Raw genomic sequence first — 16,909 nt, forward strand, 5'->3', positions numbered from 1 at the left:
TTACCTTTTTAAACAAACTATCTCCAAATACAATCACATTCTGAGATACCAGTGTTTAGGACTTCTACATATTAATTTGGGAAGGGATACGTTTTGTCACTGAGTCCAAGCTCCCTCTGCTCACTGCATGACAGGCCAATAAGACAGGCCAATAAATTGGGAGACAAGGTGTTGAGGCACGGAATATGACTTTATTCGAAAGCCGGCAGACCAAGAAGATGGCAGACTAACGTCTCCAAAAAACCATCTTCTTCTTGTCTGGATGCCAGTTTCTTTTACAGAACAGAGAGGGGGGAGGAAATGAGGAAGTAAAGTAAAGAGGCCATTTATCTTGCAAAACTTCTCCTCCTGTGGCCTGCATGAGGGAGATGATGTGTTAATTGCTTCTTTTCTGCACCCATTCACAGGTGGGCAGGGTCAGGTTGCCTCTCTGTGAGCTGAACAAAGGCACTTTAGTTTAACATTCAGGCAGAGGGGTAGGGTTCCCTGAGGCAGGCCATTATGTATGATTATAATAACAAAGGTTAAAGTCAAAGAAACAGATCCAACATGGAGTCAAAATTGGCTCTTCCCTGTTAATTTTAGCGCATAACACCATCTGAATTCCCCTTCCATATGCCTCTACTACAGTCATAGTTGAGAGACTGTCTCATGATGTGTATCCTGGAATTTCAACTCCAATCTAATTACCTCAACTCTCTCTTCCACACTGCCTTCATTCTTGTTTTATCTCTATCAGGATTTTAAAACAGGATAAAACTAGAGCCCTTAGAATGTGTTTCCCAAGGGTTAGCTTCTGTCTGGAAAGTAAATAAGTTGATAAAGTATGCTCTGAATAATTTTAAAGGTCTAATAGTCAGAACAAAAGCAAATTATTAATATTAGGGTTTAGTTCAGGAAGATATAATAAATTTACTTCTATTAAATGCTAGCTGAGACACTAGAAAAAACTTGTATAAAGACCATATCGAAAGACCATATCTAAATCTCTTGAGTGTTTATGTTGATGCTTTGTACTCCATAGACATTTCAATACTTATCAATACAATTTGTAAAATTTATATTGCCTGCTACAGTTAAGGATACAGTTCTTCTATTTTGCTTACTGCTGTATCCCAGGGCTCAGAATCTACATAAAATTATCAAACACTCATACGTTCCTCATAGGAGAGGTAATGATATAGCCCTTTGGAAAGTAATTTCCCCACATAAATTCAAAGCTTTAAAAGTATTTATTGAGTCAGCAACTCCAATAGGATTCTATCATAAGGACATTATTCTAAATATGGAAATCTTTTGCACAAAGATATTTAATGCTGCACAGACGTGTAACCCTGAAGAGAGAATTCACATATGTTTATAAGCAGGTCAAATCCTGGATAAAATAACAATAAAAATGATAGCTTAACAGTGAGTCACTTACTATGTGTCAGGCATTAAGCCAAGTGTTTTACAAATATTATCTGATTTAATCATCACAACACCATAAATTAAATATCATTATCCCTATTTTTATAGATGAAGAACCTGAGAGTTAGAAAGATGAAGTAACTTGTCCAAATTTAAGCTGCTATTAAGTAATGGAGCCCAATTTGCAAACTGCAAAGTGTAATTGATTCATTGCCTTTCATTTCCTATTTTTCAAGACCACATTCCCTTCAAGTCTAGATTGTTCTTATTCTTTCCCTCTCTCCCACTCAGGACTCAATAATTTAATCAATTCACCCTCTGATATTGAGTAAATATAACATCCTTTCTGAGTCTGAATTTAAAAGACAGTTGAAAGAAACAATGGTTAACCAATATCAGTGGTTCTCAAAGTGTGAGCTACGAACCCATCAGAGTCCGTGAGGTCTTTTCAGAAGACAGGTCAAGATTTATTTCATAACAAATCTAAGATATCTATTGATTTTTTCACTCTCATTATATTACAAGTGTACAGTGTTTTCCAGAAGCTACACGATAGATGCCACCTCAACAGGCCAAATGCTGAAACAGATCAGAGAATCTAGGTGCCTTCTGTTAAGCCAGACATAAATCAGATTTGCAAAAAGAAGGGGGTTGGGGACTTCACACTTCTCATTAATCTTTTTCATTTTGGAAAATGTAGTTATTTTTCATGAAAATATTCTTTATGTTAACATGTAATGGTCTTACTATAATAGTTGTAAATTTCTGTTTTAAATTTTTATACAGCAATATTATTAGATATAATTCACATAAACAAGAGTTCTCTGGAATCCCTAGTCATTTTTAAGCGTCTCAAGACAAAAAAAAAAAAAAAAAAGACGGAGGGGATATGGGAATATATGCATACATGTGGCTGATTCACTTCGTTGCATAGCAGAAACTGACACAATACTGTAAAGCAATTATACTCCAATAAAGATTTTTAAAAAAAGTGTCCCAAAGCAAAAAAGTGATAATCACTGAGTAATAATTACTGAGTAATCACTCAGTAATAATGAAGTCACTATTAGTGGCTCCAGGTCAGAAAACCTTTTGGAAGATGTGACATTTCTAGTAGCTTTGATCTGTTCCACAGATGTGGACACCTACTTGACCTAAGTTTGCTTTCAAGTTCTCATCACTCTTTCAAGATCTTCAATAGAAGCAAATAGTGCAGCCTACTGCACTTATATCCAACCCCAATATCTAAGGACTAACAACTCATTTGTCCTTAAACCTAATAAACATTTGCTGAGTACCTACATGAATCAAGTTTTTAATACAATCAATATTTGGCAGTACTGAGACATAAACCTAAGTTTTCTTATTCCCAGTCAATTGCTCTTTTCCCTACATCACCACTAAATAATGTCTTAAACCAATCAGTTTAAGTACACCCAAGAAGCAACATCACCACCGACTGTGCCAGTATATTCCACACCTCCCACCCCCATCTTTCTCTCAATCTCCTTCACACACACACACACCCCTCTTAATAGAAACAGAGCTAGACCCACATTTTCTGAAATAAAAAAGAAACCACTGTTTTGACTTTTGCTCTCTTAAGGCAAAATAGTCCCTTAACTATAATAATGACAGAAAAGGTTCTTGCTCCATTTCCACTGATAACAGTGGTATTGAGCTATTGAGCTGTTACCCTGCACCGCTTACAATTCTTGGTGGTTTTTATTCAGCATATCAATCCTTACAATAACCTGTGAGTTAAGTATTATTATCCCCATTTTACAAATGAGGGAACTAATGCCTAGAGAGAGCGAATAACTTGCCCCTGGTCACATAGCTATTGCATTACAGAGCTGGGATTCATACCCAATTTCTCTATGTGAAATGCCTCAGATTCTTAAACCAGCTCTTTATCCTCCTTTGAAATTTTTATTATTATTCTTATTTCTCTATGTGGTACGTGGAATGGAATTCCTTGCTTGGCTGTTTTGTGGTGACTGGATATGGTGCACAAAGGCATGGGGAAAATCATGTTTTATTCCTATGATCTACTGGCTGACTTCTCTTTTAAGATAGTTTTAATTCCTACTGTGCTATGTTCCTCAGAAGTTTAAACAACAGGTCATGAAGCAAATGAAATGATTAGTAGCAGTATTTATTCGCCCAGATATTCTGAGTTCAGTAAAAAATAATAAATTGGCTCTCTTTTTTAATGTTAACTGAGACGTGAGAGACCTCATGCAATCCAGAGAGTATGGGAAGAAATATGGACAGTAGCAAGTGCAGTTAATTGAACATTTTATAGAACATTGAGAGAGTTCAGGGAAAGTGCATTTCCCATTTTTTATCTTCCCATGTTTAATGAAAATCCACCTATTATGACAGCATAGAAAAAGAAGAAATAAAAGAGAATTATCATTTTTATTTCTACTTAGTAGCTCATCCAAGCATTTGAGTTTGCTGGGTCTAGAGGCAAAACACGTGGAGAGTTGGTTCAAAGAGACAGGAGAGAACAAAGATATCCACCTTCAACCTCCCTCTCCCAAATTAAAACCATCCTTTCCCTGGCTGTGAATTTTGAACTAGGCAAAGATTTCTCTCAACTACCAAGACTCCTGTTTTGTGCTTTATTTCTTCTGTCTTTCCAGTGGGGTGTCCCACTCCATTCTCCCTTGGGTTTCTGGTACCCAAATGAACTAAAAAGTGTACTTGATCAGCTTTGGTGGAATATGGTACTGGTGTCTGATACCACATATATTTCATTGATGATAAAAATCAATAGGTTAGAAGAATGAAGCCCTAGCATGAAATTTCAGGAAAGGTCATTATTCATTAGTAGCTGGGTTTTTGAAAAGCAAGTCCAGCCATAACTGCTACCCTTTTAACCTAATCACTATATTTTTAAGCCAAATTTTCCATAATGAAGTGTGTATAAATCCTATTACTGCTTTTATTTTCTGCATATTCACTTTCTGATAAATGTATAACTTCATGAAACATTTTAGAGGATATTTTATTTAAATTTTTATAGCTTATAAATATTAGACTCTAAGTGCATATTAGCAGGGAAAAAGGAGAAGATGAAGGGAGGAACAAAAGGAGTCCAAGGGAAGGAAGAGAGAAAACTGAGCCTTTAACAAGAAACGATGCTTTCAAGGGATTTCACTATTTAAAAATACTGAAAGCCACCACCCTTACCCTGGGGGCCCCAGGATGGATGGAATTAATGCCAGAATGTTAAAGATTTGTTCAAGAAAAAATAAGTAGGGAGATGCTAAGTCAATCCTACACATTCCATTTCAATCCCAGTGCAAAATCTTTTCCCATAGCTCCATTAGGGTTCACTCTGTTTCAGTGACTTGGATATAAACCACTGATTTTCTAGATCCACTGTCTGGAGATATGTGGCATTTCCCATATCCCTGTATATTCTCTTACTACCTTCTTTTCCCCCCCAACTAAACAAAGCATCTGCATCTCTGTGATATTTGATTTCCAAGCAGACATAAAAATGTCAGTATCACATGTTTTAGACACCCTTGCCAACTGATGTCCACATAGGTTTGGCTAATGGAAAGAAAAGTAAGAGATTATAGGATGAGAGGAAGGGAGAAGCAATCTTATTTCCACTGATACCTGCCTTCCCACAGCCGAGAGTGGCATCTCTACATCTTCCCATGGCCCCAGTCCATTCAAAACAGTTCATTCCTTCAAAGACCTGGATCCCACAGAACAGCCCTCACTATGGCTGTTCCCACTTGATGCCCAGGTTTGGGAGCTCTGGTATCAACATTTCCTCCTACTTTCCCCCAGGGATAGCCGGTAATGATTTTCTCCTGTTGCTAATATCTGGACTGACTTGCCATCTCTTGTTTGGCTTCTTAGATCTTCACCTGTCTGACCATTTTTGGTATGAAAATCTGTTTGAAATGCCTAGAGAGTTTGCTGCTTCTTGACTGGACCCTTATACATCTCAGTTGCTGAACTAATACTTTCTTCCTTTGAAAGATAGCTCTTTTTCAGCCAGTGATGTCCTCTCACCCTTTCATGCTCTTTCCTAGCCCTTCAGTCCCCAAAGCCAGGACCTCACATAGGTAAGGTCTGTGGACAGAGCAGGAAGATGGATACTTGATCTGAGATGCATGGAGCTCCTCCACTTCTTTTATGGGATGCCTTATAAATAACCACAGCCAAAGAACTCAAGGTAATAAGAATAACTGATGAAAATTAATATTTAGTTTACTAGTAACTCCAGTGTTCCCTACAAACACACAGACACACACAGATACACACACACACACACACACACACACACTCCCATAACCATTGAAATCATTATTTCAAAAAGTTGAAAGAACTCTGACTTTTCATTGATCACAGTACACCCAGTGTATGACAAACAAGCCAGAAAATTGTATACATATACGTGCCAACTTTAAGATCACATATATAAACCAAGACTATACAGTGAGATTGATTACAAATTGGTTATTTGTCTTACAAAATGATGTATCAATCCATTCCTTTTTGTATCAAACATCTCCAGCATGTTCAAAATATGATTTGATTTACTAAAACTTACAGTAAGCTAGCAAACATTTCTTACCATGGAAAAAATGTCAACATATGAAATATCACTATATTTCAATTTATAGGATCCAGTCTTCTTGAATTCAGTGTGCCAAGATCTACAATGGAGACTGTTTTACTGAAACTATTACTCAGGTTAAAATAGACTAAATAGCTGAACATTTGTGATATGTCCTACTTTGGAGCATTTGCCTCATGAGTCTCCCTTTAAAATAATGGAGATTCATGCCACAGAAGGCAGGATGCCCTGATACCTGGAGAACAAAGACAGAACCTGCAGACCAGACTCAGGGCAGCCCATTAGAAAGGTGTATTCCTTTGCATCAATTAGGCAGTCATAGGAAGCTACAGCTGAAAATAGCCTCCCCATTACTCCAGAAATCCTCAACACTTTAGTCAAATCTGATAAATGTGCACTAATTTATTGACAGCGTTCGGGGACAATAAAGGGAGAAGGCAATATAGGGAAGTCCAAACCTCTTCATTGGCTCTGCTGAGAAGTAAGGAGCGTCCTGTTGGGGGGACTACATCCAGGAACATCCATCAACAAACAGCACAGAGGTGTGTGTCAGGCGTGGTGGGGGGAAGACAGTGGTATGAAGGATTCCAGAGAAATAGCTTTGATGGGAATGACTTTCACAAGTGAAGATGAGACAATCTCCCAATAAACACTAAGGCAAACTGACTTGTGGAAGTTTGGGGGGGGGGTGGAGAATGAGGTAGGGAGGCTGGCAATTGGATGATATAGGGTTTTGTCATATTTGTGCACAAACATATTAGCAGAATTCCATTTTTTCCTTACTGAACTCTCTATCCATGCTTTTCCATCAAAACACATTAACAGAATATTTACAAGTGTAATAAAAGACTAAAATTTGGTACCTTTCTCATGACAAAATCAAATGTATCAATATTTTAAGGTGTATTTAAAAGTAAAAGAGCCATGGCTTGGAGAACATGTTATTCTAATGCCAGTGGTTCACTAGAGGAGATGAGCTTATTGTATAACAACTCAAGAAGTCCATGGACACATGCAGTGTTTTATGTTTTCCTTCCTTCCTTCCTTCTTTCCTTCCTTCCTCTTTTTCTTTCTTTCTTTCTTTCTTTCTTTCTTTCTTTCTTTCTTTCTTTCTTTCTTTCTTTCTCTTTCTTTCTTTCTTTCTTTCTTTCTTTCTTTTCTTTCCTTCTTTCTTTTTCTTTCTTTCCTTTCTTTCTTTCTTTCTTTCTTTCTTTCTTTCTTTCTTTCTTTCTTTCTTTCTTTCTTTTTCTTTCTTTCCTTTTCTTTCTTTTCTTTCTTTCTTTCTCTCTCTCTTTCTTTCTTCTTTCTTTCTTTCTTTCTTTCTTTCTTTTTCCTTCCTCCTTCCTTCCTTCCTTCCTCCTCCACCTCCTTCTTCTTTTTTAATGAGGTCCTCATCTTATAAGCTACAGAATTTTTAAAGCTTTGAATTCACACACACACACATTTGTTTCTATAATTCAATTCAATTTTCTGATGAAATTGCTTAGATCAAAATTTATTTTACAAAATACAGGATATAATTTTATTTTTTATTACTTTTACTTCCCTGTCAACACCGAAGTACTAGAAACTCTGATTTTGGTTATATCTGTGTAATTTTTCAAGGTTAATAACTTTATCAGTTATTTTCAAAAAGAAGGATACAACACTAGATATAGCTTAGAACTTGGAGATATTCATGATAATGAGAGAAATTCAATCATTCTCTTGTTTTATCCCTGTAGCTCCATCAAATGAATTTAATGGGAAAAGAGATGATAGTCCTAACCCAACCAGAATTTGCAAATTGGCAGTAAGTGAATATAAACCTAGCAAGATATCTTTACATGTTTCTTATAGCATTGATTTATTAACGGGAAAAGCCAAATGAGCCTAAATCTTGCATTTTTTACAGGAAAGCCCTGCACAATAACTTCAGAGGGGCACCTTACATCATTTACCATCCAAAATCAAGAAAATTTTGAAATCAACACCAGAGTGCTTTGCCAAAAGCTAAGAGGGGGAGGGGTTTGAAGTAATAAAACAAAAATTACAATCAAGGAAATAAATTAAAATGGCTTAAAGGTTCCTTCAAAGTCAACCTCAAAATTATCTCAGAAAGTAAAACTTGTTGTAGGAGAAGATAGGTAAAGATCTCAGATGAGAACTAGCCAATATGATGCCTTATCATATGTCCCAGGTCTTTAATATGCTCACTACATAAATGAAACAATTTGTTAGGTGAGAATGTGGAATGATAAAACTATTATGTAGACATGGTAGACTATTTCTGGTGATGATGTTGATAAAAATATGTAAATATTTAAAGCGATTAATGGTAAAAAAAATTGTTGAACAACTTTTCAAGAATTTATCTGATGGTTTTTATAAGAAGGAACACTATCGACTGCAGAAACAAATGGGTGAATATGGATGGAGCTGAATTTATGACAGTCACAACCAAAGGAAAGTTAACTGGCATCAAATTAATCACGTGCTTGGCAGCTATGATGTCATACACTGAGAACTATGAACAATTAACTTAATTTGCATGTAGATCATCTCAGTGTGTTCAATGGGGTGACAGAAATGGTAAATATGAGAGCAGAGAACTGATTTAAATACTCTGAATTTTCATCTATATACAAAACATGAAAGGTGAATATGAAGGATTGCTCTGCTACACAGATATTTTCCTAGGCTTCACAAAGGTAGTGGTCAGAAGCTTCTAATGCATTGCTGAAGTGAATTATTTTTTTTCTGTGGCGGAACCAAAAGCATAATGACAAAGTTGTTATTTCATTTATATCCTTAATATTCTCCCAAGACTGAATGCTTAACCACTGCTAAGCAAAACTATGAGTATTTTTATTGCAAAACACAATTGTTAGAGTGAAAATGAAGTTTGGGAATTTGACAGAAAGAGTTGATTTTATGTATAAACTATCAGTTGTTCAAGCCAGTTTTAATGACAAAATTAAGAATTTTATTTACACTAAAATGTCCTTTGACAACAATATTCTTGGAACAATAAAAGCCAAAGATCAAATAACCTTTCAGTTCACTATAAATAAAAGTTGGCTTGATGTATCAATAAGATATATAATATATATAAGTATACAGAAATTTTCACCAAAAATAGCTTTAGAACTTTGTACCATGCCATCTTTTTAGCAGCATTCTAAGTAGTTCTCTCAAGTAACCCTCTATCACATCACATAATTATCATTTCTTTTTTGTGGCGAGGAGAAAAGATCTAATCAACTTATAATACAGTATTGTTGACTATAATCACTGTGCTGTACATTAGATCTTCAGTATGTATTTATCTACCAGTTGCAAGTTTGTACCCTTAAACAACATCTATTGTGGAGAGTATATTGCTTTTAAAAAGATACTTCTATCAGCACTCTGGAGAATAGTGTAATAGGAGACTCATAGACAAAGGAAACTGCCACAATAGCCAATAGCTGAGAGAAGAAATGATGAGAAAATTATAAAATGACAATTTATATCAATATAATATTAGGATCAAAAAAGACACTTTCCTAAAATGTAGGAACATACAAGAAAATGTGAAAAAAAAAAGGAAAATTGTATGACGATGCAATAACTGCAAGCAAAGAAAAATTTAGAGGCAAATTTATGATAAATACATTCTCCAGCTTTTTAAAAATAAGCTAATCATTGACCTGGAGAAGTTATAATAATAATTAAGTTTAAAAATAAAAGTAAATTTGAAACAAAAGGAAAACAATAAAACGAATCCAAAACATATTTTCTTTTAAAAATTTACATTGCTAATAAATCTCTAGAAAATCTAGTCAAGAATAAAAGATTGAATAATAGATAAATAAAATTAAGCATGTGCTTCTGCGTCCGTCATGGTTCGTCCGCTAAACTGCATCGTCGCTGTGGCCCAGAATATGGGCATCGGCAAGAACGGGGACCTTCCCTGGCCCCCGCTCAGGAATGAATACAGGTATTTCCAAAGAATGACCTCAGCCTCTTCAGTAGAAGGTAAACAGAATTTGGTGTTTATGGGTAGGAAGACCTGGTTCTCCATTCCAGAGAAGTATCGACCTTTAAAGGATAGAACTAATATAGTTCTCAGTAGAGAACTCAAGGAACCTCCACAGGGAGCTCATTTTCTGGCCAAAAGTCTGGATGATGCCTTAAAACTTACTGAACAACCAGAATTAACAAATAAAGTGGACATGGTTTGGATAGTGGGAGGCAGTTCTGTTTATAAGGAAGCCATGAACAAGCCAGGCCATGTTAGACTGTTTGTGACAAGGATCATGCAGGAATTTGAAAGTGACACATTTTTTCCAGAAATTGATTTGGAAAAATACAAATTTCTCCCAGAATATCCAGGTGTTCCTTCTGATCTCCAGGAGGAGAAAGGCATTAAATACAAATTTGAAGTATATGAAAAGGACAATTAATGTGAAAGTGTTTTCTGATCTATTTCAAGCCTTCTCCTCCCCCGCAAAAAAGAATTATGTATTTTTTTGTTGTAGAGACTTCTGTTGACTTTAGATCTATGGATAGTTATTTCTAAGCAAAGCACTTTTATTCCCCATTAATCTTAACTAGACTGTATCAGATATTATTTGTGAAACATTTCTTGCTGTAACTGCCTGAATGCCCATCAAGGGTCGAGAATAGGTTACCAGCACCTGCCTAGGGTAGAATATACACCAAGACAGCTCAAAGTGGGAGAGTCCCCTGATAGCACGAGTTGAAACCAGAGCCTATAGAGCTAGGAGCTAGGAAGATGAGTCCAAAAGTCAGAAATGGATTATAAACAGAAGAGCTAGCATTCAGTTATTAAAATTAGATCAAAAGAAAAAAAAATTAAGCATGTTAAAGGGGGTCCAAAAACAAATAAAAGGATTGCTCTTTTACATTACAAGTGAATTAAATGCAAAATTGTACATTAAGATATTTGAAAAAATAATTTCCTGGAAAAAAGTATAAAATTTCAAAATACACTCAAAGAAAAACTGAAACCTAAAAAAAAAATTGTAGTAAATTTTTAGTGGATGGATATCTAAAAATCAATAACGGAAAAGCATACAAATAACAAGCAATTGAAAATGCAATGAAGAAAGACTTTAGCTGCCAAGAACAATATAAAATTTCAAAGAGTAATTCTGACAATAAACATGATGCCCCACAGGAAGTAAGCTCCCAAGCTCTTTACTGAGAATAATCAAAGATCTAAATAAATCATTCTAGAGGTATCTACTGGGACAAAGGATAACAGCAAATGAGCTAATTTTGCCAAATCTAACCAAGTAGAAATATTATTAGATTATTTGAAACATAAATTTTTGGAAATGGAAAATAATTGGAAACAACAACAGTTAATATGTATGCAGTGTTTACTATGTGCTATTGCACTTTTACATAGATTAACCCATGTACTCTTCATATCTATCCCTTAGGTCCATATTATGCTTTTTTGCATTTTATGCAAGAGGAAATAAAAGCTCAGACAGGGAGATTGCCCAACATCACATAGCTAGTAGATCTGGGCACCAAGAATTAAATTCAGACAGCATGACTCCAAACCCATGCTCTGACCTGCTATGGTAGTCAGCCTCTCAATATTTAAAAAAAAACAACAACAACTGGAGACCGGTCAAATAAATTAGGATAAGTGTACATCTTTGAAAAATGGAAAATGCTTATATAAAATGTTAAGTAAAAGAAGGAATAAATAAAATTCTATAAGTAATATAATCTCAATTTTATCATTTTGCCCACTTGTATGTCAATGTGTGTAGAAAAATGGATCAAAAATTTAAAAAAAAAGCTGGACAGAAACATACCAAACATGTTAAGTGTGGCTTGAGGTAAGATTATATATGAATTTTATTTTTTAATACATTTCAAATTTTCTGTAAACAACAGTTACTACTTGTTAAGAAAATAAATAAGGCTAATTGTTGAAAATAGGTATGAATGGTGACCATAGAGAAAAACAGTTAAAATTTGTCCTAAAGTAGTATTTTATTTAACTGAGATATTCAGACACAAAACGTTTTCCTGCTCTTACCTTTTCCAAAGATATGAAATCAACTAAGAGCCAATTATAAGCAAAGCTAAAATATCCCTTCTTCCCAATCCAACTCCCATCATACCCTTCCCTCCTGTCCCCAAACATATATGATAATACAGGCTGGTAGAAATTTCCGTTTGATATGTAAGATTTATATTTACAGGAAAATCTGAGAAAGTCACAAAGTTACACATTTCAAACAGTATAAAAAGCTTATTTTAGTCTTTTATTATTCAGTTCATATACAAGATCAGCAAATTGTTCATCAATCTGTCCAGTTATAGATTATGTGATTTTAGGCTTCATTGCAGGCTTTCTCCTAGCACATTTCTCTAGTACAAGAAAGGAAAGAAAATAAAGCAAGTCTAAAACTTTAGATACAAACTGCAACCTTTTTATACCTGTTAAAATAAGAAATAAGCTAGCATATTTTATCTTTTTGTTCAAATACTAAAATCTTTTGTTTCTATTGTTAAATGTGCAATATCACTGAAATTTTTATCTAATGAACGTGTCATAACAATGATTCATTTGAGCGCCCCTTCGGTACCCTTCCTGCCTCAAAAATAAAGCCCCCTCAAAGAAAATGGATGTTTAATTGTATAATTATCTGCTTGGGTATCTCTCCCAAGGTCCACTTCTCCTAACTCACAGGTCTCGAGTTAAACCTGGAAACCACAAATTGTACTGCAGTAATAGAATCCTGCCATAATGCAAGTCTGCGCCAGCCTCTATCTGCAACCACAGCCACTTTCAGCTTTCAGTTTTTATTTAAAAGGCTTAATTGGAAGTTTTTATTACACCCAATTAGGCTTTTTTAATTAAAAGGAAAAGTCGAAAGAGGCTGCAGGCAAATACTGATGAAACCCATATCAGCATAAAATCAAAGGAAATAAAAACAAAATTACACTACTGTAAAACAGCAGTAACAGGCACAGCTTTCAATAATGTTTACCTCTGGTCATATTTAATGTTATGGTAGCACGTTGACAGTGATGAAGTGGACATGAGTGATTGGAAAAACAAGGCTGCATCTAATGGAACAATAAAATTAATCAAAATGAGACTTAAAAAACCACATTAGCATTCAAGGCGAAAATCTACCAAAACGCACAGTTGACAATTCAAGTAGTTAGCAACTCTAATTCACCAACATAGTACCAACTCTACACACTAGTGCAGACTCTTAAAATCTCTTTAACAAGCAGAATATTATGTATAAACAGTGTGGGTAAGTGTTTATGTTATAAGATGATTAGCTTTTTAATTTCTTTAAGGATTTTTTTTTCCTTCTATATAGCCTTAGTTTGTCATTATTGTGGAGTTCTGCACAAGTGATGGTTTTTTAATTCGAAATGAAATTAGAAGTTGCATTCACTTATATTTTTGGCATCTTTTAAATTCCATGTAACGTCTTTAGAGCAAAACAGAGCTTCTTATATAAAGGTGAGTTCATCATCAGAGGTAACAGAAATATGTAGAGATATTAGATCTGTACCAGAAACAATTTCATACCTAATAAACTAGGGTACTTCTCCTGAACTTTATAAATTATACTGAGAGTCAGAAGAAGATATTTAGAAAAACTCTTCTATAAGCTGTGATACTGAAGAGTTATTTCTTTACATGTTAGCTTTCCAACTCAAGATTAGATCAATATTTGCCCCCAAATCACAACACAAATTTTGGGAAAAAATATACAAATGCCTATGTCAAAAGGATAAATTAGTATGACATCAAGGCTGACAGAAATCTTTGTTGTTTACATCCAGTCATTTCAGGAGTTCATATTTTTGGCAGTTGAAATCCTAACTAAAAGATAACACATATGTAATACAGCCTCTCTTCCTTTTTCTAGAGACAATAATCATGTAGGATCTCTTTCAGGAGGAGACAGTCACTAAACTTGTGCAAACTGGGGAGAAGCATCTTTACTGTGTAATGGATTACAGTTCTCTTCATCCCTGGGTCTCTGCTTTTGTCCTTTACAATCCATTCTCTGCATATCCAATTTTCACAAAGCATAAATTAATTCATGTTATTTCCTTGTTCTGCAAACAATTTATGACTTCTTATAGTAATTAGAGTAAAACCCAAATTCTTATGCATGGCCTGTAAAAGCCCTATATACACATCTTGCTTATCCATTCACTGGTAGATGGGCACTTAGGTTGTTGTTTCCATGTCTTGGCTATTGGGAATAAAACTGGCTGTATAATAATAATAATAATAGGAGCTGTGCCAATTTACATTCCCACCAAGAGTGCCCAAGGGGGGACTTCCCTGGTGGTGCAGTGGTTAAGAATCTGCCTGCCAATGCAGTGGACATGGGTTCGAGCCCTGGTCCAGGAATATCCCACATGCTGCAGAGCAACTAAGCCCATGTACCACAACTACTGAGCCTGTGCTCTAGAGCCCATAAGCCACAACTACTGAAGCCCGTGTGCCTAGAGCCCGTGCTCTGCAGCAAGAGAAGCCACTGCAGTGAGAAGCCCGTGCACTGCAACAAAGAGTAGCCCCCACTCACCACAACTAGAGAAAACCCATGCACAGCAATGAAGACCAAACACAGCCAAAAACAAAATAAAATAAATAAATCTTTAAAAAAAATAAATGCCCAAGTGTTCCTTTTTCTCCATAGTCTCACCAACACGTGTTATTTCCATATGAATATTAGAATTGTTTGCTCTAGTTCTATGAAAAATGCCATTGGAATTATAAGGATTCTTTGACTGTAGATTGCCTTGGGTAGTATGAACATTTTAACATATTGATTCTTCTGATCAGAAACATGGGATATCTTCCCATTTACTTGTGTCTTCTGCAATTGCTTTCATAAAAGTCATATAGTTTTCAGTGGACAGATCTTTTACCTCCTTGGTTAAATTTATTGCTAAGGATTTTATTGTTTTTGATACAATTGTAAATAAGTTTTTTTTCTTTATTTCTTTTTCAGATAGTTCATTTTTAGTGTACAGAAATGTAACTAATTTTTGTATCCTAATTTTTTATTCTACAACTTACTGGATTTGTTTATTAGTTCTACCAGTCTTTTGGTGGAGTCTTTAGGGTTTTCTATATATAAGATCATGTCATCTGCCAGCAGAAATAATTTTACTTCTTCCTTTCTGACTGGGATGACTTTTATTTCTTTTTCTGCCTGATGGCGCTTGCTAGCACCTCCAGTAAAAGTTGAATAGGAGTTGTAAGAGTGGGCACTCTTGCCCTGTTCCTGATTTTAGAGGAAAAGTTTTCAACCTTTCACTATTGAGAATAATGTTAGCTGTGGGCTTGTTATATATGGTCTATATTATGTTGAGGTATATTCCTTCTATGCCCAATTTTCTGAGAGTTTTTTTTTTATCATGAGAGGATAATTTTTCTGCATCTATTAGGTGGTCATATGATTTTTGTTTTCATTCTATTAATGTGCTATATTAAGCTTATTAATTTGTGTATATTGAACCACCTTTGTATCCCAGAGATATATCCCACTTGATTGTGGTGTATGATCCTTTCAATGTACTGTTGAAATTGGTTTGCTAGTATTTTGTTAAGAAGTTTTGCATCTATGTTCATCAGGGATATTGGCCTGTAGTTTTCTTTAATTTATGTGACTTTAGCTGGCTTTGGTATCAGGGTAATTCTAGTCTCATAAAATGTGTTTGGGAGCTTTCGCTCCTCTTCAATTTCTGGGAGGAATTTGAGAAGAACTGCATTAATCTTTTGTAAATATTTGGCAGAATTCATCAGTGATGCCATCCGGTTCAGGAATTTTCTTTGTTTGGAGGTTTTATGATTACTAATTCAATCTCCTTTCTAGTTATTGGTCTGTTCAGATTTTCTGTTTCTTCATGACTCTGGTTAGCTAGGTTGTATGTTTTTGAAATTTTTCCATTTAATATAGATTATCCAGTTGGTTGGTATATAATTGTTCATAGTGTCTTTATGATCTTTTGTATTTCTGTAATGTCTCCTTGTTCTTTTCTAGATTTATTTTTGTCTTCTCTCTTTTTAGTTAGTTTAAAGGTTTGTCAATTTTGTTTACCATTTCAAAAAACCAACTCTTACATTTGTTGATCTTTTCTATTGCTTTTCTGCTATTTCATTTTTTTGCCCTCATCTTTATTTCCTTCCTTCTGCTAAGTTTTGACTTAGTTTGTTGCTGTTTTTCTAGTTCTTTGAGGTGTAGTGTGAGGTTGTTTATTTGAGATATTTCTTTTCTCTTAGTGTAGCCATTCATCCCTATGAACTTTCCTCTTAGAATTTTTGCTGCACCCCATTAGTTTTGGTAAACTTTTTTGTTTGTTTCAATATATATTTTTAGTTTCATCTTTAGCCTATTGGTTGTTCAGGAGTGCGGTGTTTAATCTCCACATACTTGTGAATTTTACAGTTTTCTTCCTGGTATTGATTTCTGGTTTCATATTTTTGTGGTCAGAAAAAATACTTGGTATGATTTCAGTCTTTTTAAATGATAAGATTTGTCTTGTGATCTAACTTATGACTTATCCTGGAGATGTTCCATGTGTGCTTTATAAGAATGTGTATTCTGCTGCTACAGGAAGGAATATGCTATATACGTTAGGTCCATTTGGTCTAAAGTATAGTTAAAGTCCAACATTTTTTTTTTATTGACTTTCTATCTGGATGACCTACCCACTGTTGAAAATGGGGTATTGAAGTGCCTTAATATTAATGTATTGTTGTCAATTTCTCCCTTCAGATCTGTTAGCATTTGCTTAATATGTTTATGTGCTTTAAAAAGAGTATATATATTAAGAATTGTTATATTTTCAATGATTTGACTCACTTCTTACTACATAATTACCTTCTTT

At 34.8% G+C, this 16,909-nt stretch overlaps 1 protein-coding gene and 1 long non-coding RNA gene across 2 annotated transcripts in view; one reads left to right on the forward strand and one right to left on the reverse strand.

Annotated features, from left to right (window-relative positions):
• Nucleotides 1-390: 390 nt before the first annotated feature.
• LOC130853568 (uncharacterized) overlaps nucleotides 391-16,909 on the reverse strand; it is a 60,494-nt gene continuing 43,975 nt past the window's right edge. Inside the window, exon 4 of the long non-coding RNA XR_009053811.1 lies at nucleotides 391-430. This is a non-coding gene — a long non-coding RNA (uncharacterized LOC130853568). The remainder of the gene's footprint in view (nucleotides 431-16,909) is intronic.
• On the forward strand, nucleotides 9,878-10,847 carry LOC130853567 (dihydrofolate reductase-like). Its single transcript, XM_057735669.1, has one exon. It carries the CDS (start codon nucleotides 9,886-9,888, stop codon nucleotides 10,447-10,449), a length of 564 nt encoding a protein of 187 aa, XP_057591652.1. The 5' UTR covers nucleotides 9,878-9,885; the 3' UTR covers nucleotides 10,450-10,847.

This window comes from Hippopotamus amphibius, chromosome 5, assembly GCF_030028045.1.
Source record: "Hippopotamus amphibius kiboko isolate mHipAmp2 chromosome 5, mHipAmp2.hap2, whole genome shotgun sequence".
In the NCBI taxonomy this organism is placed as follows: Eukaryota; Metazoa; Chordata; class Mammalia; order Artiodactyla; family Hippopotamidae; genus Hippopotamus; species Hippopotamus amphibius.

Coding starts and splice junctions, on each gene's coding strand:
- LOC130853567 (XM_057735669.1), top strand. CDS start 9,886: ATGGTTCGTCCGCTAAACTGCATCGTCGCTGTGGCCCAGAATATGGGC.